At 35.7% G+C, this 24665-nt stretch overlaps 2 protein-coding genes across 2 annotated transcripts in view; both read right to left on the bottom strand.

Annotated features, from left to right (window-relative positions):
- Nucleotides 1–8057, bottom strand: part of LOC104910212 (gamma-aminobutyric acid type B receptor subunit 2-like) — a 53588-nt gene extending 45531 nt beyond the window's left edge. The window contains exon 1 of the mRNA XM_031552766.1: nt 8004–8057. Coding sequence (XP_031408626.1) covers nt 8004–8057 — 54 coding nt within the window. The remainder of the gene's footprint in view (nt 1–8003) is intronic.
- Nucleotides 8058–8555: 498 nt separating this feature from the next.
- Nucleotides 8556–24665, bottom strand: part of LOC104910211 (gamma-aminobutyric acid type B receptor subunit 2-like) — a 31247-nt gene continuing 15137 nt past the window's right edge. Inside the window, exons 5-6 of the mRNA XM_031552762.1 lie at nt 24426–24533; nt 8556–8768 (exon numbers count right to left, since the gene is read on the bottom strand). Of these exons, the coding sequence (XP_031408622.1) occupies nt 8571–8768; nt 24426–24533 (306 nt within the window). The 3' untranslated portion in view covers nt 8556–8570. The remainder of the gene's footprint in view (nt 8769–24425; nt 24534–24665) is intronic.

Genomic DNA, 24665 nt, shown 5'->3' with positions numbered 1-24665 from the left:
AGATAATATGTTGAATAGAAGTAAATCTTTTCCCATTTAAAGAATTGAAGTTTCTCAGAACAGGAAAAATCAATTTTGCTCAGCTCCCAGTAGATGCTCATAAACAAGATCTTTACACCCACTGATCTGGAGAAAAGGAAGTGTATTAACAGCAAAGATGAAACATTACAGCTTCAATCTACTCTGCAAATTAAATATGTTATTAAAAACAGATCTTGGAGAAGGCATTTTTTAATGTAGTGGTTATAGAAGAATTGTTATTAGTCAGGCTTTATCTACCTTTTAATACTGTATTCATCAGTAATAAATATCTTAAATTCCCTGGATGACACCTTGCTTTGATTGAATCAACAGTAAACTTCAGTTCTGCTTCCATGCTGCCAGTATTTCAGCTTGCTGCTGATAGCACATGTATAATTTTTCTTCTTATTTGTCAGCTGGCAAAGTTAGGACATTGGTGTTTGCTTTGAAAGTTTTTGTATTCTTCACCAGGGTGAGAGCTTAGAGAAAGCTAAGTGTTAGTCTCATCCTTTCAGCAGGAGGAGATCTGTCTCTGTAGGATGAATATACACTATTTGATAGTTAAAGTTCAGGAAAATGAGGTGCTTTTAAAGGAATTTTATATTCTTTGTTATACACAAATCTGTCCAAAATACCAGAAAAACCATTTTAGAGGTTATTAAAATGGCTTTTGAATTATACTGCCCTCTTTAGTTTTTGGATTTATTTATTGATATAAAATAAGCATGATTTTTTAGAAAAACACTAATTTGCCTTTACTACCCCAGCTAAATGAGCAACTCACTGTAAAATCCATTTCTTCTGTTTACAACAGTAAATCAACAAATCTTTAATAGAATAAATTGCATTATACTTAATGCTTCATAATTTATGTTTTTACTTTTCAAGATTGGTTGATTAAGCTGAAGTTGGAGCTGTCTTTCAAAGGATTCAACTTTGTGGGCACTAAGTTCAAAATGAAATATAAGCTTTCTTTGGTATATTCACACAGGTGAATTTAAACTGATAATATTAAGTTTTCTATGTTAACCAAAACTGAAACCTGGATTATAATTTAATTTGCACTACCTTGCCATTTAGAAGTTTCAGATTTTATCTGTACTGACTTATTACTCTATGGAACACAGATATTCCTGCTAAATTACATAGGTAAGTATGTCAGTGAGGAATTTGTGTCACAGACTTCAGTGAAAGCAAGCAACAGAATATAGATGTAGACATCAGATTTCAGAATTTCTTCGAATAGAAAAATAATGTAAATAAAATAATGACATTCAGCAATATAGTCATGACGGAGATTCTTTACCAGATTAAGGTGTAAAGTGAAATGTTCTGCAAATGATAACAATATACAAAAATTTGCATAAAGTGTCATGGATAAACTGTTTGTTTACCCAAAAAGGAATACTTCTGCACTCAAATGGTTCAAAGTTGCTCTGGTGTTTCATTACTCTTAATTAAAAGATCAAGAATCAGATTCTGCTTTCCCAAGCTCTTTGTATAAGTTTAAAAAAAAAAAAGTAGAGTACAAAGTGAACATAATTGGTATGACTCTGATTTGTCAACATTTTTTTCATTAGAACTTTAGGGACATCAAGTGTTAATGCTTAATGAGTAAATATTTCATAGTGTCTCACCATTACAGTACCATTGAGCAACACAGAAGTGCTAGCAGCCTTTAACATTATATGAGACTAATCAGTTAGAAAAGTTTGGGGATCATGATGACTCTCTTAAAATAAATAAATAAATAAATAAATAAATAAATAAATAAATAAAGAAAGAAAGAAAGAAAGAAAGAAAGAAAGGAAGAAAGAAAGAAAGAAAGAAAAAATGGTGATACAAAGGCAATGTCTCACCACCTCTCACATGAAGGCTAATGCATAGCCAGTCTCTGGAAGACAACTCCTGCCACTCCTTCCTCCACCCCAGTTTTTATTGCTGAGCATGACTTTCTTAGCATGCTGCTGCACATATGGTAAGGAGTATCTCTTTGGCCAATTGGGATCAGCGCTGTTGGCTGTCCTCTCCCAGTCTCTTGTCCATCCTATTCACTGTGTGTGCAGAATAGTAAAAAGAGGTTATGTGAGTGCTGTTCAACATTAGCCCAAACACCGCTGTGCTATCAACATTTTTAGACACAAATCCAAAACACAGCACCACAGGGTTAATTCTATGACGAATTTTAACTCTGTCCCAACCAGACCCAGTTAATAATATCACACAGATTTTCTCTGCTTTGTTGTATGATTTTTTCCCCCCAAATACTCCCTGGCAAGTCCTAGCACTACAGGTTTTGATTGCTACTCAGTACATTTTCATGGAATTTACTAACACCAATTTCTTGCTCCAACATAGCACTGAAGTAACCAGTCTACCATTATTTATGGAAACTTAGGACTAGTTTATTCCCTATACAGCACTTACAAGCTCATTATATAAATTTCTTTTTCCAGATATTTTAATGTTCAAAAGCAGAGTTTTGCAATGTCCCTCCAGTGTTCTTCACAATCAGCCCATCTTTTTACTACCTGGAAACTTTACTATTACAGCTAAAATTTTGTCATTTATTCACTTCCTCTTCCATTGAAGAATACAAGAATACAGCACAGATCCCTGAAGGAATTACATCCCTCCTTCCCTAAAGAAAACTTTTAGGTATTACTGAATTCTGTTTCCTTGTTCTAAAATATTTGATGCCTGTTTGAAGGTTTCTCTCTTTTTCCATGGCTAGTTAATTTCCATAAGAGCCTTTGATGAAAAAAATTGTCATGTCCTTTCTGGAGACCTAGCAGCTTGTGTCAGCTTCTGTTCACATGCTTGCTGGCTTCTTCAAAGGATTTCACAGTTTTTGAATCATATGAATCATATCCACAAGTGCCATATCAACTCTTCTTCAGTGTTGTACATTTATCTCTAATTCTACTCTTGACTATAACTTTTATCAGTTGGCCTGTTACAGCATTAGCTCAAAGCCACAAGGTTTCCACTCTACCTTGAAAACTCGGCAAGACATTTGCAACTTTTCTCTCAGACATCAAAGCAGCTCTGAGCTTATGATTACGTACTGCTGTCAGTAGTTTCACTAGTACTCCTCTGAACTGCTTTGGAAAACAATCTAGTTCTAGTGCCTTATTTGTAAACAGTTTGTTCCTACCAGCAGCTCGTCACTCTTCAGTGAGTTCATCACAAGGGTTCTAGCATAGGAATCTCCATAAGCTCTTCAACAAACAGTTTTGCTGAAAAAAGCAGCAAAATAGTCATTTAATAATTCTACTTGACCCTGTTTTCTGCAAGTAATGCCATAGTATTCTGATCAAACATTATCTATTTATACTTCCTGGCAAGCTTCCTGCTCCCAATATGTAGATAAAAGATTTATTATTCATTTTTGTGCCTTTTGCCAGTTGTTTTAACCTTTCTTTCTTTATTGTGTTCTACATTTAATCTATCAGAGTTTATGATCCTTTCAATTTTCCTCATTTGGATACAACTTCTTCTTCTTCTTCTTCTTCTTTTTTTCTTTTTTAAGGATATCTTCCTGCTGCTCAACCATGCTGAGTTTCTCTATTTTCAAGTTCTATTTGATGTGTGGCAGGCACTTACTCTGTGTCTCCAATATATGTATTTTAATACTCTCTAGGCCACCTGCAAAGATTTAACTCTCTAGGGTGTCCTCTTTAGTGTCTCTTTAAGAGGCTTCCTCAGTGTTATGTTGTTTCCCTTTCTGAAGTTGAGTACCACTCTACCTATATCTACCTATTTGGCTGTTGTTGCTTCATCAAAGCTATTGAAGATAAGAATGTTTTATTTGTAGCTATAGAATAGCCCTTCACATATCAACACTTTGCAACAGACTCTGTATGCTATTCAGAATGAAAACAAGGGTTAATTCCCTCTTGCTGGGTACTCCAATCTGGTGAAGTGCGAAGCAGTCACTGCCCTGAAATAAGTTCACTGTGCAGCACCTTCTGATGTGGCACTTGTCCAGTTTACGTATGCATATCTTTGCTCTTGCAATATTTATGACTCCCTAGGCATATCAGTCAAAGCTGATCTTCTAACTTGTTGGCTTGTTATGTGTTGCTGATAACATTGTCATGCGCTTGGAATACATGGGAATTCCAAGTCATTCAATGAACTGATTAATTTGTTAATCTGATTTTACTTCAAGTTTTCTTTAATAGACAACACTACTCCACTACTGGCATGGCCTGCTCAACCTTTCCTTTTCCTTTTCCTTCAAACATATTGATGTTTTTTTTTTTTACTACAGCAATCTCAGGAAAATTCAGTGTGAAACTTTAAGTACTAGAAACATTCCATATGATTCCAGAATATTAAAATACTATGTTATCACATGGTTGAATAGGAGGAAATCACAGTGACAACTGTATATCTGGTACTGAGACATCAAGGAACAAAAACACTGCTATTCCAGATAAACAGATTTAAAATGTTGCAAGAAATACTGGCATCTGGCATGCAAATTATTGTTTTTTTTCATGAGTCTAGCACTAATCTAAGACCATTTTACTTTTGGGAACTATAAAATCTGGTCTATCTCCCCTAGTTCTTATTTGTTTAACATTATTATTGGTTACCTTCTAAAGCCACAGTGATTCAATCTGTGCCCACATCTTAGAAATCTGTTTTCCGAGCAAGAGGTGTGCATGACTGCATGTCTACACAAAGACTTACTGAACTGTAGTAAGTATGAAATTGAATTATGATATACCTGGTGCTCAGGGAGAAGTGATTCCAATTCATAAAAGGTTTTGCTATTTCAGACAATGGTTTCATTCCAAAGCAGGTGCATCAGTGAGAAGATGAAATGAGAGTGGTTTCCTAAATATTTTTGTCTTCTGATTGGATTCTCTGTGTCTAATTAACAGTAATACTCCTCAGAAGGAGAGCATTTATGATGTTTATCTTTAGAAAGAGGAGGAAGCTCACACTGCAACTCTCCCCTTAGGGGAGATACTATCAGAATCTTTCCTGCATACAGGTCACTGTTTCCATGATATCTGTAGCAATGCTATGTCCTTAAGAGCTGTAACTGCTCTGTCAGAATTATCTGAATTTGACTGATTCTAAATTTACTGAGCAATAGGAATAAATAGGCACACATATAACACCTTTGCATATAAATATTTTGTAAGAAACCAGAAAAAATCAAAGATGATTTGGAAAAGAAAGTAGGGCTCTGCCAGTGGGGCAGATAAATAAACACAAATTTCAAGTACAGCTTAGAAAGAAACTAATGAGAAAATCAGCAACTAGCCTCTTCACTGGTTTCTTCCGAAACATTAGCAAAAGAAAAACATTACAGAGGATGTAATAAGAAAAAATAGATGAATAGAGTTAACATTATGGTTAAAAACCACCTTTCCACACTGCTGTTTGAAGCTGAGAAGCATTTTGTGTCAGAAAATGCTTTTGCTATTTGAGAATCAAGCCTACAGTACTCTACACAAAGATTATGTAGGAGGAACCTTATCATTCTTTTGTAGGAAACTGGAGTACAGCTACAGAACTTCTAAAGCTGTCCCTCCTTTATTCTGTAGTCTGTTTTAAGCAAAAAGTTTTCTTGCTTGTATATCAAATACCAGTAACTCCCCTACTGATGGCTGGAGGATCTGGATGCTCTAGGTTTCAGTCATTGTAATTTTTAATTGGATCTCTTAGAGCATTTGTAAATGTGTGTTTCTCAGGAAAAGCTGATGTCTAGGGTCTGGATTGCAGAGACCAATCTGAAAACTGACAGACAAACATGCCAGTTTACTTCTTGCTCCTGCCAGTGCCATTCATTCCAACAGAAGCCCTTTCACTTTCCTTTACACTTTTAGACACAGGCTGCTCATCTTCAGCTGTAAGACATATAAATAGTATATTTATATATATATACTCAGTACTAAATATAGTATGCAGTATATAAAAGTATAGATTGTCTTCACAAATTCAGAGAAAGGAATTTGGAGTTTTAAGAAGTACTTGATAATTTACTGGTGTTGAAATTCAAATAAACCATTTAGTGACTAATTTCTAACAAAGGACATTGATTTAAGACTTCTCACTTTGGTTACTTTCACTTATACTTTCCATTTATGAAAACACAATTAATAAAGACCACCTGAAAGTGTTAAATCTTCACACACCAAATGTACAACTTCTACAAAGAAAGTCAGTGAGTATTCATAATTAATACAGCACTCAAAACACCTTGATGCACAGAAATGGGTCATAGCTAAAATGATTGATAACACTCAGAACTTTGGAGTCTACACTCAGTTTAGTCTCTGCTTCTTAGATCTACTTTAACTGAGAGAAAATATGCCATTAAAATTGTTTCTTAGACACAAGTGGAATAAGAAATGTTTCATTTTCAATTCAGAAATAAAACAGAAAATTGCCTGCGGTAGTATTTACTATGTGATAAGGATTTTCCAAACACACAACAAACTACTCACGTAATGTGATAAGTACTTTCCAAACACACAACAAGCTACTCACGTAAGCTCAACTAAAGAGTTCACCGTTGCAGAATGCATTAAAAAAAATCCCTAAAATGAAAATGCAAATACAATTGTCTTTTTTTTTTTTTATAATAAGGGCTTTCTAGGACCTAAAGAGGCCTGCTTCAGGAAAATAAATTGCAGTTGATCTCATTGCTTAAATATGTATAATAATTTAAATAAGTAAAATAGTTTGATGGCAACATTTGCTTGCATATTACTTTTACTTCCTCCCCTCCCTAAGTCCATTAGCTTAAGAAAGCATTCTGATCAGTTTACAGTCACAACAGAGATTTCTAACAGAGAATCTTGGTCAATTCTATGCTGAGTATTTAAAATACAACATAGATTCATGCACGTATTACCCATTTTTATGTGAGTTTTCAAGATTTTGCATGGGCTTACCCAGTTCCCAGGGAGGTCCAGCTTTAAAACAGTTCAGGCTACTGGTGTGCAGCCAGTAGATCATAATGCCAAGTATGGAGAAAACTCACTAAGATTTTAGCAGTACACATTACACACTCGTAAGTTCAGATGTAAACTGAAAACTTTTAGAAATGCAATTACAATTACTTTTCAAATATACTGCATTTAAGGCTTGATAGTTTCACAGTTATTGTGGCTGTCTACAAAAAATCACTCCTGTAATTCTGCTAAGATTAGATATCAAGACTTTCAGTTTTGGTTTCCCTTTGATCAGGGTAAAAAAAAAATAATTCATTGTCAACAGGTTATAGGCCTGTTTGGCCCAACTAACTCAAGTTTTGAAATGAGCATTATTTAAATTAGATTTTGTAATTATTCATAATAGCATGTTTAGTTTTATATGCACAGTGAAACAGATACAGTGATGACTGAAATATCCTCAGTTGCAATGTAGTTGGAAGGTGGCGAAATAGACAGTCCTATCAACATGCTGCTATTGTTTTAAGCTCTGCAAATTTAGGGCACAAGTATCTGCACAAGACACATTTTAGTTACACTTTCCATTTTTATTGACAATCAGAATGGCTGGAGAGTCTCTTCAAAATCAAGTTCAAACTCTAGGAAATGATTGTGGAAACTTTTTTTCAGACTAAAATGATTTCTTGAAAGGCTTCCATGGCAGTTTAGGGTACATCATTCTAAGGTATCTTTCAGAAATTATATTCAAATAAAAAGTAAAATCTTCTCCTGATAAAACTTCAGAATTATACTGAAAAGTAGGAGCAAAGTAAAAACAATGGAAGAAAGCATCATATCTTTTCTTGCAAATACTAACACCACGAGAGAAAAATATTGTTCTTTATCTCACCAATTGCCAAGTACTGGACAACGGACTATCACTTCCAGATTATCCTCACATAATCTTCTTTTCACATCTTACTAGTTTCCATGTTGGGATTTATAAATTCTCAAACACAGCTAATCTACACACAAATAGAATGATGTTTCTTTTGTTTTCTTCTGGTTCTGTATCATTGCTACCATGGTTGTTTCTGCCAGGTCCTCCATGTCCAGAAAGCCTATTCCATTCACCATTGTTCCACTCCATTCCATTCTCCACTAGATACCTACCACATGCTAGAAAATCTGCACATGTGGCATTAAGCTATTATTTCCTCCCTACTGAAATCTGTAGCATGACCTTTCTGGGAATTGAGTTAGAATAGAAATAATCAGCATGTGTTTGCACGTGCTATTACTGAAAATAAATATAGAAGTAGCTAACATAATTCCTGAGCATCTTCACAAAGAATGCAGTAACTGCATTGTAAGCAGTGACTTTTGCATTTATCTTGTATGAGTGCTTACTGAAATCTGCTAATGGGTTCTGATAATCTATTATTTATTGCAACAGACTCTAATAGTGAGCCTTAGCAGAGTAGTCTCCAGTGTTTACAACACTTTCATCTAAAATCTCTCAGATGTGACAGCAAAGTAGCACCTTCAACCACAGATAGGATTTCTTTTGGTTGCAGTTGTTTCATTGCTATTTACTTTTAAAAATAGAACATTTGTTTCCCTCAGATGCATGACTTGCTTTCACATAAACTAAAGCATATAGCAGGTTCCTATAGAAAGCTGTAGATACACAACCACGAGTATTATTTGGGCTTGAGGACATACCTCCATGTTATACTTTTCCACTGTCCTTCTTAAAGGATCCACAACCTGCCAGCAAATCAAGATGCAAAGATCAATGAGTAGCATCCCTCCAACTATCACCATTAACTTCTGGTCTTTAATGATCTGGAGAGACAAAAAAAGAAAAAAGAAAAAAAGGGGAAATTCCCATGAGCCATGGATAGATACCTGTATAGCTTTACACAGAGAGAAAAAGGCTGCTAATAAAAAGGTATTTTAACAATGGATGGGGAAAAGTTTAAGAAATACTGAACGATGAAAGCAAGAAGACATAAATTATTTTAGTTCATTTCGTGGTTATTAGAAGTATCAAAAGTGCATTCAGACTTCTAAAGAAACTGGGAAATTCCTTAAATATTAATATTGAACTTCAGCATTAAGATTTACACTTGAGAAATTAAAAAATGTCTATCTTAGAGATCCACTATTATTTTTATGTATGCAAGTGTGGAAAAAATATTTGCAACATCTCTCAGAACAGTAGGAATCAAGCAGAGATAGAGTTTTTATAATGATATACAGTGTAGATCTTCTCATAACTTTCTTGGATCAGGAAAATATGTTTGCAAGGTACTAAAAGGTAAGTTCAAGATGTTTCATGTTTGTATGTGTGTGTGTGTATATAAAAAACTCTTCCCTCTGTTACCCAGGTAGTAGACAGAGATGATGCATTTTTTCCACATTACAACAGTAAGATGCACTTAAGCATACGTAACTTAAATACGTTTTTAATTCTGCATGAATTGTATTTGAAAAGAAAAAAAAATCTTAATAACAAGAACAGCACAAACTGTGTATTACAGTCTTGTATAGTTGTATGCCATCCCTATATTATTACTATTACTTTTAAACACATAGCTGCATAAATAAAATACATTATAAGTGCATTATTTCAGTTGCAAAGTTGTCAGCAAGTTCCAAACATCTGGCTTACGTTGATTTTATGTAAGTTTTCTTGTGCCTATGTTTCTGTGGTTTTTGTTGTTATTGTTGTTGTTGTTTTTTAATTAGTATACTTTTATTACTAATGAATCCCCATTCAATATTGAAAACATACTGTCAGATTGTTTTAGTACGGACAAACTCACATGTTTTTCCATGGTTAGTTTAATTCAAATAAAATATTCAAAAATATTAAGTCTAAGAGCCTTAATAATTTCAGTTCAATTTTATAAACACAGTAGGATTTTGAAATAAAGCCATAAGTGTCAGATAATCTTACTACAGGCAAGGCTACCACTCCTGCTTAGAATATTTGCATTGAATTCCTACTAAACTTAAGGAAAGGATAAAAATAAATGCAATTTGAAATAATGTAAAAGGAACTTAGAAAGTTTGCTTTTCATAGTATCTAATGCAATACATTCTTCATTTGGAAAGAAGTTTCTTCACTATTGTACATTACTCTATTAAGCTACGGGGTTATGCTGTAAATCATCTTAAGTAAATTAAATATAGAAATAAGGCTAGCAGTCAGAATGACTTTAAGGACTTGAGGCATTATTTTCATTTCTTGAGACCAGTTATTTACATCCATGTAGCTATCATCATTATGACCAGAAAGCTATGCTTTCCATGTTTGTATGAGTAATGAGGGAAAAAGTCCATCTCATCAGAGATAAGTGTGCTTGGAAGGAAGGGTGAATATAAAGATGCACCTTTCATTACATTTTGTATCACTGCTGAACAGTCTGGCAATGAGAATTTTGCAAGAAAAAGATATCTTGGTAGGGAGGTGGTAAGTACTGCAATGTATTTTCTCAGTATGGGAAAAGGAAAAAAGAATAGAGATTCTCTATCTTTAGTCTTTCTTAGGAAAACACAACTGTGTCTGACCGTTCAGTTCTTAATAAAGTTGCAGTCGAAGCTGAAATAAAGGCTGCTAATCACTGAGGTTATCCTCTGAAACAAACGTATATGCATTATTCATCTTTATCCAATAGCTCTAACCACGACATAGGTGAATCACACCTAAACGTTGCTCCAGATTTAAGTGGAGATTAAGTGAGAAAACCATGGGCAGTTAAGTCCAAACAGAATTTGGATTAGATGAGATTTGCCCACTTCAGTCCAAATCTGTGATCCTGAAAACAGTTCCCTCCCAGTAAAGTTAGAAGTGTTTTTACCAAAGCTGTTGATCAGAAAGCACCACAGAAGGCTTATGAGCAGGGGAAACCAGTCTTCCCTCAGCCCCTGCTCAGTCAGAGTACCTTTGGAAATGTGTTCTCCATCCTCATGCAAAGAACTACAGGCAGAGGGAGAGGCAGCCCATTTCCCTCTCTGGAACAGATTTAAGAGACAACGCCTTCCTTGCAAGGAAGAACATGACCTGCAAAGGAGCAATCATTCATCACGTTTAAAACCTTACACTCCACCTGCCCTGCTAATTCAACAAGCTGAGTCAAATTTACATACTCTTGTGAGTAATGTGAAAGGATGATAATCTTGTAAACTCATTTGTAGCTGCGCACCAAGGGTCACATTACCCTAACTAGAAGTTACCTACCATAGCAACTCCCTTAATCTGTACTGAATCCATGCAGAATTCACCTGTTTTACAGGAGCTTGTATTTTTTCTAGGATCTTGCCCCCACTGAGATTTTGTTCAGAAAATATACATACCTATAAACCTGTGTATATATGTTTATGTAAGAATTTCACCTTTATTAGAAACATTATTCTTCAAGAATTACTGTTTTAATTAAAATGTTTCTTACTTTAACATAATGCTGTATTTCTATTGTAAGGCAAAGGTAGACTCCTTTCAAGAACTTACAGTATCTGTTTCTGAAACATCTGAAAAATTGCACCTGGGAGTTCTTCTACAGACCAGAACCAGATTTACAATTTGCTTTTCCTCCCTCTTAAATGGTTAGCTAGTTATTTTTATTGACAATTCTTTGGTTGGTTTTCCTTTTTAATTAACGAGGTTTGTTGTATTGAAGTTGGCTGTTGAACCATTACATGACTAGGCTCTCTCAATTGTCAGCAGGCAGAGAGAGAAACCTTCAAAAGAGAATCCAGCCTACCCATCTCAGTAGGACCAGAGAAATGACTTTTCTGAAGTGTGTCCCGAACTTTCTCCCCACCCCCTGCCATGAGTGTGCGAGGGCCATTAACTTCAGCCAAAAAAATGCATTTGAGTAACTCGAGGTATATGAAAAGAATCTACCGGAAATGTTTTTCCCTCTGCTATACTGAATCATAAAATTTCCTTATTAAAAAAAAGCAAAACTCAAAACATCAGTTGTTATACTTTATTTTTCCAGTGAAAATAGTGAGCATTTCTACTGGGACACCTAGGACAAGTAAAACAAGAGACACACAACCCAATTTATACCAGCTATATTGATACTGAAATTAGAGTTGCTTCAGATGCAGATTTACTAAGGCCTGCAAATAGCAGTACAGCAATTCCAGAAGCAGAAGAGTGAAAGGAGACTATTAATGTCAGTAATACTGATAATCCACTCATTACTGGGTCAAAAGAAATTGTCATATCTGATACTATCACTTCCTAGTTAGGATCACATTGCTAATTGCCCTTCCTTGCTCATGTTCAGCTTTTGTTCGTAGCTGACCTTGCACTATTGTAGATGCTAATTCTTGGCCTTATTTATTTATTTATTTTTTTGGCAAGTATCTATTTACTTATTAGAGGAAACAGAGCAAACAGAAAAGCTTTCTCTTGGATACCTCTTGGAGCATTTCTTCCTGAATTTCAGAACAGGAAAGGTACATGAGAGCAGCTGTCCCTGGCAGCAGGTATTATTCATCCCTTACTTATGCCAGTGAACAAACTGCCAGGATGAAGGCAAGGGAAAGAAAGTCCATAAGATAACCTGAGGATGTGATCAGCACCACTGCAATGAGCTCTGTAAAACACAATGCTATCAATGCTGGGTGCATATTGAATGGTCTGAAAGTACGCTGCTGCACAAACCCAGTCTCATCCTGCTCACTACTTTGCAAAACTATTGAGGTTTGAGCAGACTCTTCACCAAAACACTAGATTTCCAGATATTTAATTATTTGTTTAAATAGGAGGCCATATCTATAGGTCTTAGTGGTGCTGACGGCGCTGAATTCTAATAATGTTACCTTTACTGGAAGAAATGCAGTAATTCAATTTGTCTCTTATTATGTGAGGATAGCCCTAGGATTAAATTAAATAAAACAGACAGCTTTTGTCTTTTGATGCTTCACATCTACCTCACTGAAACTATTTTAGACTGCAGAAAAAAAGAATAGCTTTGTATAAGAGCACTGTTGGGAAGAAAACACAGATGCTAACTTACGTTGGTGCTTCCTTTCCCCCAGCTATTTAAAGAGCTTTTCTTCAGCTTGTGATTAGCACTTTTGTCCTAACATGCATTTATTCTGCCAATGCCACTGGCATACCACTCGCAGCAATTGGTGATCTCCCCGCTCCACTCATAGGAAGCCCAGCTTTCTTTCTCCCCAGCCATCACTCCCACCCACCAGCACTTTTAAGTTCAGTACAACCACTCCCTGGGAAACACCAGATGTACCGAAGGAGTCTTGACTCAGATCTTGTGAATCCAACAGAATTTCTCTGACTGACAAAAGAAAGTCACGAGTAACTCACTTACTCCTTACCATCAAATATATCATTCTTCTTGCAGAGGAATGTTCTGATTCTTCTTCCCCTATTTACCCTCCCTCTAGCATACAGTAAATCAATCTTGGGAGAAATGCATAGTAACTAATAAAATACATTTTTAGGAGTGCTCCTGAGTCCTTGCTGAAGCCAAGCTCTCATACTGCAGCTTCTGTGAATAATATTTTCTACCATCTGTGGTTGGATAGGTGAATCTGTCTCATCCTGGCAGATCAACCCACTGTTATAAATGCCATTGCTACCAGCCTGGACTATATATCTGGATACGAAGCCATTTGTCTTCCAAACAAATTTCTTCATAACAGTAACTGGTAAGCCATTTTCTCTTCAGCAACACTGCTATATGAGCACATCAAACTCTTATCTGCAAACTGGTGGCTTAGTGACTGTGAAGATAAGTTCAAGATAGAAGTCCTTACCTTCCCTGAACTATGCGGTCTGATCATGGGAGATGTGATATCTGTCTAAAGCTCTGCGAAGAAGCTTCTGCTCATGAAATTCTCGGGGATTTTATCAAAATATCACAGGCTTTATTACTTGCCACAGCAAATTCAAATGTCCAAATGACTATTTTTTTTTCACATTTCACAACTTATTTTTGTGAGTTGTTTTGTTTGTTTTCTAAAGTACAGCCATTGTGCTCAGTAGGACCCTGTCCTCAACCAGTGTATGAAATCAACAGGTAATTTGGTAAAACATCAAGAAATCATTACAATTGCTTTCTGTGGTTAAGGCTAAGGCAAGCTTTATTTTGTTATTTCTTACCTTATTAGAAAATGACTTTGCAAATGTAGTCTTTTCATATATGACATAGACCTTAAAGCCAAACTCGCTATTTAAAACCAACAACAAAGACTCTTATATATGAACACTTATTCTCTTCCCAAGGATGCACCTTTAACTTTCACTAGCTTTTTCATGAATAGCTTTGGATTCAATAGTTCATTTCCTCTTGCCTTTAAGATTTACTTTGCTTGTTACCAGGAACATCACCTCCCTTTTGTCAGAATCAAGTATATTTGAATTTAAGGGAAGATCTATAAACTAACTCCTAAGTTCTACTTTTTTTTCTTTTTTTCTTTGTTGAATACATAGAAACATAATAAGGCTGGGAGTATTTTTGTGTCTATTTACAAGTTAAGAGATAAACATATATTTTCTTTTTATTCAAGTAACTTAATCTTTGCCTGGTTAGAATTTAGTTCTGGTTTCTCTTATGTAGACCAACCTTTTCTAGTTTAGCTGACAGACATGTCCCTGACCTTGTGGCACTTAGTAGGATGAACACTTAGTGCAACTCCTTTTCAGCTGCTCCCTCCCTAAACTCTTGGGAAGGAATCTGTAGAGAGAGAACTTCTTCAAAGGATCTGTTTGCAAACCTTGCTAGATCTTACTGCATGAAATTAATAGTACTGACAGCAATGAATGAAGTCCTTGCAAGTCTGAAACCCAATGTTCCTCTCCGTTGTGCATGCAAACTGAGCAGCTATTATGCTGGTAGCCATCCTACCTCTAGTGTGGAAGGAGAAAAAAATATCGGTTTGTCTAGAAAAAAATGATAGAGTCTACAATGCTGGAAAAATGGATCTGTCCTTTAAGATAGTCTTTGTATCACATGAACTACCCTTTCATTTCTCCCAGAATGATTAATGGATGCCTTACGGTGGCTCCCTTCAATAAGTGGGTCAGCAGAGGTGGAATGGTGCCATGAAAGTGATGATGCAGAATCAGTGGTAGATAAGTGAACTTTGTCATATGTGGGCAAAGGGCCACCTATCTTCCAGTTATTAAAGCCATTAATATTTTAGAGAACTATTCTAAAATACATTCTTAATTTCTATTGTGTAATGGAATGAGAAAAAAAAGGACTATTGAAAACACATTATGCACTTGTTTCCAATAACTCCACCGTGTTTTTTTGACAGCTATTATGAGTATTTCCTATAATAGGTTCTATGATTAGTATTGGGAACACTTTCCACAGTGCAATTATAGTTTTAATGAGTGAATGCTAAAATTTTAAAGAACATACTCTATACAAGCAAGCTTTTTGACCAGCAATACACTGGTAGTAAAAAGCAAAGCTTAAGATATTTTACACTCTTAGAAGTACCTCAATTAATTTAACAAAAGATTTGCATATCTGATTATACATATATTTTTCAATTGCCTTCTGAGATGACTTGTAGTCTGAACTTTATGAGTTTTTCTGTTTTCCAGGATAATGGAGAGCATGGTACTACTGATAGTAATGGACAACTAAATACTGAGAATTTAGAAGAGACAGCCACCAGCATTTTAAAGCCTTGTTTCTTCCTTGCTGAGTCATGCTCAGAATAACTGCAAAGCATTTGGGCAGATTCACCTTCTCAGTCACTGCGTTTGCAAATATGTATGTTTTGACTCCACAATCTGCTGCTAGGTGAAAGTATTCAGTTAGAAGATGCCTTACTGTTTTTCTATCTCATACAAAAGACAGCAAAAACAAGCATAGGGAGCAGAAGGTACAATTTTTACAGAAGTTAGAGAAGAGGAAAGATTCAATAACAGTTTAGAAAAGCTATAAATTTCCCTGTCTTTGAATCTCAATTATTGCAATAATGCACTAGAGAATCCAAGAAATGATTATAATACTAACATCACTAATTTAACCACAGGGGGCATGTAGAATTATATAATAGCTAGTTTCACAAAAATCTTTTTAGATGGAAAAAAAAGGAAAAATATTGCAGTATTTTAAAAAACAAAACCAAATTAAAGAAATGCAACTTGACACTACTGGAAACAAATCACTCTTGATATATAAAGTTTTGGCAAAGAGCCTTAGAAATGGACATTATCATTGAGTTAAATTCTGTGCATTATATGTAGAGCTAGATAGGTCGTCTTCAGAGACATCCGTATTCCATTAACTCAGAAGGTCAAAATCATCTTTGAGAGAAATGAATCTGCTGAATCTAAGATTGCATGGACCCTTAGTATGGAGAAATTTCTACCAGGGACATGAATTCTCACTGCAGTGCTAAAAGGGATTCCAATCTTTAGGAAAAAAGTGCACAAAGGATTTGAATGGTTCAAAGGAAATGTTCTGATTCTGTCTGAGATAACATTAAAATATCTAGACTTTAATATTTTCCTTAATGAACAATTCTGTGGGACAGTATACTACATCGTTACCAAATAGCTGGGGACATCAATGCACTTGATTACATTTACAATCCAATTTCAAGCTATTCAGGAATAAACTGCCTCATACTGTATAGCAACATGCTCTCTATTTCTCTGTCATCTATTACTCTCATAACACTTAGGAATTATGGCTGTAGCACCAATTTATGAATAGTTATGTTTCACACAGTTTTGTTTTCATTGCTACTGATATCTAGCCTTATAAAATTGTACCATGCAGAAATTTACATATATAAATTACTCCAAAAGTAGATTTTTCTTCTAGGTGCACAGTTTATTTGCTCTCTCTCTTTTTTTTTTTTTCCTTCTTTTTTTCCTATGACAGGAGGTTGAGATGTAGCTCCCCAATCCATATTTACACGAATGTAAATTTTAGAAATGTGATTCCTGTTGTTTCTTGGCTGTCATTTTGGCTGATCAGTTCTTAAAAAAATCAGGATGTTTGTTTAATATCTATATATAGATATTAGTATTTGGAAGCTTTGGAATGAAAATTTATAGTTCTAGCTATTTGTGGGAGAAAAAGTAATGAAATAATTTGGTTTCCTTTTATATCACTTCAGAAAGCACTGTATCTGTGTATGAATAACTCATGAAGGTCTACCTAAATAATTCACATTGCACTGTATGTATCATGGATTATTTGGTCCAGTGGCATATATTCATAATGGAAAAAAAATCCCATACATAAGCAAATTTCAAACTGGTGACATCCTTCTTAGCCTCAAAGAAAGACTGATAACACTGAAAAATTTCTTCAGTTACCCATGTGCTTGCTCATTTTCTGTAGACAGCTCCTAATACCTTCCTGTTCTTTTAGTATGGATACCCAAGGCAACTTTTTGGCTCCTGATACACCCCATTGCCTTTTCAGACTTAGGATCTCTTACATAAATACTTAGTGAAATACACGTCCACTCTAGGGGAAATCTAATGCACAGCTTTTTGTTATAGACACAAAAAGCTCTAGCTAGATTGAAAAAAAATGTTCTCACAGAATCACAGTCACAGAACAATATGAGGGCTGCTCTGAAAGCAATGCCCCCTATTTCATTGTGTTAGCCCACAATATCAGAGGCGGATGTTGGTGGTGTGGCAGTAGAGGTTGGACTTTCCTTCCAATATTCTGTTACACGCTGTTGCCGTGTGACAGATGGCAGCAGAGGGGTGTTCTGACACAACAGCATCTGACATGGAAGTGTGGATGAAGCAAACCTTCTGGCTATGAACATTCAACCAGTTCTTTATCTACCAAACAGTTCACCTTTCATATCCAAACCTCTCCAATTCAGAGATAAGGATGTGCTGCAGGACCATGTCAAAGGCCTTGCACAAGTCCCAGTAGATGACAATCAGCTGCCCTTCCTTTGTCCACCAATACTGTCACTCCATCAAAGAACATCACCAGATAGGTCAGGCTGTGCTGGCTGTCTCAGATCACTTCCTCATCTCACATGTGCATTTACTAGATCAGGCTGCCTACAGCCTCCTACGGTCTGGCCTTGAACTCCTCCAGGAACAGGAATTTCCATCTTTCTTGCAGAAGTTTTCAAATGAGGGAGTAAGATAGAAATAAACTGAAACGAGTTGTAAGAAGGCAGCAGCAGCAAATCAGCTTACAAGTGTGTGGCCTCCAGCTGCTCTCTTCTCTCTGTGTTTTTTTTTTTTTTTTTTTTTCTTCCCCCAGGGACACTCAGTGCAGCTGCAGCTCCTCATAGTTTCATAGTTTCCACAGAGCTGGCACCATGGGGTAACAGCACACAGCCAGCTGCTGCCCACTCTGGCTGGAGGGGATGTTCAGAGCAACCCATGTGCTCTGCTCTTCAGAAAGGATACAGATGGCTGCTTGTCACTTCTGCTATTTCCATGCTTCTCCATTTATGGACCATTAAATGTAAGAACTGGGGAAGAGGGCTGACCAAACTTATAGTGGAGTGGGGAAGGCAATGAGCTAAAATGTTTGAGAATTCCTTCTCTACTTCACTTAGGTAATAAATTTGCACCTGAAATATGAGAAACCCTACAAATGCTATCTTTGTCTGAAAACTGTCTTCAGAGATTGCTAAAGCATCATAAATCATAGAATGACTTGGCTTGGAGGGGATTGTAAAGATCGTCCAGTCCCAACCCCTTGCCGTGGGCAGGGCTGCCCCCACCAGCTCAGCTGCCCAGTGCCCCATCCAACCTGGCCTTGAGCGCTGCCAGGGATGGGGCACCACAGCTTTTCTGGGCAGCCTGTTTTGGTGCTTCATCACCTTCTGTGTTAAAAATTTCTTCCTAATATCTAGCCTACATCTCTCATCTTTTGGTTTAAAGCTATTCCTGCTTGTACTATCACTATCAGACCATGTTAAAAAGTTATTCCCTCTCCTGCTTCTAAGCAGGTACTGAAATACTGCAGTGGGGTCTCCCCATCAAATTCCACCAAAGCCAGAAATTAATTACTTTCACCCTTTCGTCATTTAACTGTTGTGTATATGAGACCACCTATCTGAGAACTATTATTGCCTTTTTCATTATGTATTTTTTTCTGGTTAAGTGAAAAAGATTCCAGCAGAAAGCTCTCTTTTTTATTATACATGTACACGTTCAGAGCAAACTGACTGTGTGTGCTCAGTAACACTGGCAGAACATTAAGGCTGTGCTTGTGTCCTACAGTGCACATGGAGAACAAATGTACATTGTAGAAATGTCACTATTAGCAAGCTTTAGGTTTTCAATGATCGAGTTTTTAGCCATAGTACCAGCCTTTTGACATTTTCATGAGTCCATTCCTCTTAAAGAAATTGAAAAGAAAGAGAATTCAATTATATAGAGAAGTGCATGTATCAGCAAAAAGAACCCTTAGATCTTTGCCCACCTCATCAGCTTGTGCTAAAAGAATAACTAGAAGCTACTGCAAGTGGCATATATTTTGCCCATAGGTTTCACAGATACATAGTAATAGGAAAAAGTGTGGCAAAACTGTAAAACCTCCCTGTTCAACTTATATTCTCTGAGAAGAAGCCCACACTTCTCTGCACCCATTGCAGTCAGTTCTAATTTCATTTTTTTTCTTCCCTCTTATTCTTTTCTCCCTTCGATGCTGCTTTTCCCTTCTATTATATCCATATTTGTCCCTGTCTGTCTCTGAATTTCAATGGTAACTTAATTCTAAACCAGACCTGGCCCATCAGCTACAGTCTGAATCCCAGCCTCTGGCTCTTCGTTCTAACACACTCAGTTTTCCTGACCACTTCTTGCTGAGCCGCCCCTACTCCCCCATTCAACTCCTTGCTGTCTCTCAATTGCATTTTAACTCTTAGGGAATTCTTATCTAAATTCTTTCTTCCTTCATTTGCTTGCCAACTATTATACTAATTTATAATCTCAAGATTTCCCATATTCTTTCTATCCACATTCAGTTCTTTCAAAAACTCTTCGTAGAGAATCTGATTCCTTATGTTCAGCCCTCTCCCCCTTCTATGCCTTGTGGTCCCACAGTTCAAGTGCTAGGCCTCCTTTGCCATGGTAGAATTGATACAGCAGCCCACACAAGCACCTTTCTTGAAGATGTATGAACACCACTACCCTCTCCAGAAGTCTTTAAGGACTCATTAGATTCAACATAAGAAAATAAGACTGCCATAGACTAACAGCAGTCTGCCAGGCATAACTAAGTGAAGTCAAACCTGCAAGTCACTTTTCTCTTGTTGTTTTAGCTTTCTAACACTAAACTAGCAACTACATCTCATACTCAAAACTTGTTATGCTCTTTAAGCCTATCCAACCTGTGAGAAATGTAGAATCACAGAGTAAGTTTAAGAACAGAGAAAAGCTTACAACATATAATCAAATAACAGGATAGCATTGGCAAAACTACAGCACCACAAGTCTTAAGCAAGGATGCTGGTATGCAACTCTTTGTGCAATTATATTCAGTACATACCTGGTAATAATGCAATGTAAAGATATATACCATCAGAAGTCTACAGTGGTAGAAATAACTGTACATTTACAGAATTTTCTGTGGAAAATAAATATTGAATATCCCTCCCTGGATTTCATATTTAAAGGACGAAGTGCAAATAGGCAATGCTAAAATGAAGTGTGTTATAAGTAGGACAAGATTACCAAAGCAATACCAACAGTGAAGTATTATGCTTTCAAATATGAACTGCACATTGTGCAGCACTGTGGCCTAGATAATAATGCTTTATTGTATTCACCTTCAAGTGGACAAATACTTGTCTTTATAGGAGCAGAATATATAAAGTTTATGGAGTCTTTAAAAAACATTGGCTTGAATTTGTTATGTTCTGGTCTTTGTCGGAAGTGAACGGTCTGCTTTGTGTACTGTTTTTTTTGTCACTATGTAGGACTGCTTGAAAGGCCCCTGACACCTGCACCTCTAAGGACAGCAAAGCTCCCAGAAAAAAAGACAACTTCACAACCTTTTACATTTCACCAGGACTGGTGTCTGCAAACGGTTCAGGCTAGCTTCACCAGCACACCACATGCTTTCCCATTACTGCTATTCTCTCTCCTCTTGCTCGCAGCCAGTCCTCCTCTGCTGGTCAGGAAAACATAAAGGCAGCCCCCACCACACACTGAGCAGATGTTCTGGCATCTAAACCAACAGTAAGGGGTCCTACCAAAAACAGAACTACCATTCACTGATGAGTGTTTTGCTTATTTTTAAGGCAATTTCTGTTCTACTTTCTAACATCTTAAAAAAAGTCTTTAAAAATAATAAATAAATAAATAAAATAAATATTTCCTCCTACTGTTTTTGTCATTTTCATTTAACAAAAATTGATGCCGTTCCACCCCTCTGTTTCAGATCCAAATAAATTAAAACGTTTTTAATTTGCTTCCATTGAGTCCTGGTAAGATCAAAGATGGTAGTAACAGAGCTTTGGGAGTCTTGCGAAATGTGTCAGCTAACAGCCCGATAGCAGAAGGAGGGCATTCTGATTTCTTTTTTCTGATAAGCAAGTGGGTTCACAAGAGGTTAAAAACAAAAGAGAATTCTGGGAGAAGTTAATAAAAAACTTTACCTAATTCAAGACATGGTAAATCAATTAAATCTACTCTCCACTACACTTGAATGATGCTATAGTGTACTATTATTTAAAATTATATACATTTGCTCACAACAAGAGAAAAATCCACTCATTTCTTCACTCTTCATAAAGTTATGTTGTACATTAAGATAGGTGCTCAGCAAAAATTTAGAAGCAATCTTGCCCTATGTGATGAAGATAAATAGCTTCATCTATTATATTCTTCTTTCCCTCCCTTAATACTCACTCCCATTAAATGAAGAAGTAAAAATTTTCAAAAGCAATGGAGAAATATTTTTCTTCTGTGACAAAAAAAAAAAATCTCAGTTTGGAATGTTTTCCGATGACGATATCCAGGATGAAAAGCAAAAGTGTTGTATATATACATATAATGTAAGATTATATTAACATTTTTATATGGAAGTGGAAACTGAACTGACCACAGATGAACAGGAGGTAAAGTATTTAAACAATTTTGGAACTTTGCACACCTTGTACTGAAATGGCAGTCAGCTCTGACACGGCACAGCTAATTCAAAAAGCACTAGTGTGTGTTTTTTTTTTCTTTTTCTTGCAAAAGCTATCATGTTTTATTTGTCAGTTTAGAGATTGTTTGTGAAAATTTGTATTGTCTGTGCTTTAATAGACACAAAATTCTTTGTCTGTAAACTACATCTACTGAAAATGGAAATGTCTTACAATCCATAAGTAAAGAATGCCATGGTTTTGAATCAACTCTTAAATACAGTTTTATCTGTCTCGGGAAATCAAAGAGAAAATGCATGATTAGTAAGTATTTACTGTAGATAGCTAATTTGTTTTACATTTTCTTTCAAGAAAGCTATTTTTGAAGATGTATGCCTGTGCTCTGGACAAGATATCCAACACTGCAAACCAAGATTATTGCTTGTGGAACAATCATTCTTTACAGTTCACAGACCCAAATGTATTCTTTACTTAATCTCAATACATTTAATAATCCTGATACCCTTGATGCTTCCAGAATCACTCAAAGAAAAGAACTCATTGGTCAGCATCGAAACGACTGTTTATCCTCCTTACACTGCTACTGACCTTAAAACATTTTCACCTTTCAGTTGCAAATAAGCAATTGCAATCTGCCATTGTGACGGGCTTGTCAAGGAACAGGCACTATGCAGAACTTGAAGATGATGTTTAATTAACAGACACTGAGTATTATTGTGAAGTTGCAACTTGTAGCTCTAAAATTAAATGTTTTCTTAAAAACAACAACAACAACAACAACATAAAGTAAACACTTTGTAACAGTCCATTGAAGTACTGTTCATTCCTATCTGGAATAGCATATACTGTAAAAATGATAAAATTTTCAACACAATCAAATTTATTAAGTATTTATTATTTATTTTATTCATTAAGTATTATTTTATGTGTTGCACTGACAATATTTCGTGTAACCACGAATTTACAACGATTTGTATCAATATAGCTAAAAGCATATTTGCTATATAAAATTTTGTTTTTCAAGAGAGTGAATTTCTGCTCAGGCTTGGGTGAAAAGTCTAAGACTGTTGAAAAATACATGTTAGACTCTGGGAGCATAAAAAGATACATTACAGAGGGCTCTCTGCAGAAGTGCACAAAGTGTGGTCTCCAATTGCATCCACCCAGGGCATTCTGTTTCTAAGACTCTACTTAGAACTGTAATTAATTTTAAGATATTAGTTATTTACTCTTCTTTATTTTATAAATTGATTAATATTTAGGATTTCATTAACAAATATTTAAATAGACCTGACCTGATAGAATAGTAGAGAGAAAGATTTGACTTACTAACAGAAGTCCTCTAAGAAACTGAGCTAATTCTTCCTCTATTCATTCTAAAGAATGTTGTGTCTCTCAGAGACAGTAACTCTCTATACATTCCAGCTGTGGAAACAATAACACAGGTACTAACAGCAACAATAGCAACAAATTACAGCTCTTCAATGACCACACAAAGATGGGAGAGCAAACAAATAAATCACAATCCAAACCAAAGCAACAAAACCCTATCACAACAACAGAGACCAACCAACCAATCAACCAACCAAATCCGTACCAACAACAAGTTTTGGAGAGGTTTTGGATATTGTTTTACTTATTTTGGGTGTAAGTACCACTTACTAGAGTAAATATATTTAGCTGTATATTTGGTACTTCTACATTTTAGCAATTTTATTTTTCTGTTTCGTTCACATTTCTCTTAATGTTCCTCTTTACATCAACATGTTTTCTATTCTTCAGTTTCCTCACTTTTAATTGAAACCATGTGACCAAAGCACTTTATGTGTAAAAAGAAGCTCCATGGGAAAAGTAAAATGAACAGTAAAAACATGAAGTGTTGCATTATAGCTAAGCCTAGACCTAATCATTCATACTCTATATGAATCTATATTCTCATTCTAATATTCTACATTAGAAATGTATGAGATAACTACTGTGGTTTCTTTTTGATCAGTCAAAAACAAAGCCTGTGGAATTTCAAATCAAAATTAGAAACAGAAATCTACATAAGCAGTACTGTTGTTTGCCTTTTCCTACCAACCCATGAGAAACTTGCATGTAATACCTACATCCCAAATAGATATACAGGAAACATTTCCTAAGAGTTCTGAATCTGTAAGTCTTCTGAGTGCTTAAACCACATATCAAACAAGAGTGAGGACAGAATGCACTTAGGTCATAGCTGCTGCTTGGTTCCCACTCTCACACTATTAAAGAAGATCAAGAAAGCCCAAATATCAAACTGTTCAGGATAGTTAGATGTGACAGATGAACAGAGTCAGCAAACCTAGCAAACCAGAACATGTAACAAAACAGTTAGATAATGGTATTAACAGAGTAATGAGAACTTCCCCTCACCTTTTTCTTCATTTTTACATTTTTGAAAATGGCATGAACTCTCCATGTTTTTGCAAACATTGCACCAAATGCAGTTGTATATCCCACTGTAAGAATCCATGTTCGGACCTACAAAATATATATATAAAAAAAGAGAAAGCCATTTAATTTAATAATAATGTGGATATTATCATTTCAGCCACTTTTTTTTTCTCCCTTAACAATTAAGAACTACTCAAAGAACTTCAGAAAAATGTTGAC

The sequence above is a fragment of the Meleagris gallopavo genome, chromosome 3 (assembly GCF_000146605.3).
Source record: "Meleagris gallopavo isolate NT-WF06-2002-E0010 breed Aviagen turkey brand Nicholas breeding stock chromosome 3, Turkey_5.1, whole genome shotgun sequence".
Taxonomy (NCBI): domain Eukaryota; kingdom Metazoa; phylum Chordata; class Aves; order Galliformes; family Phasianidae; genus Meleagris; species Meleagris gallopavo.
The sequence above is the reverse complement of the archived record's forward strand: the minus strand, read 5'-3'. Positions and strand labels throughout refer to the sequence as shown.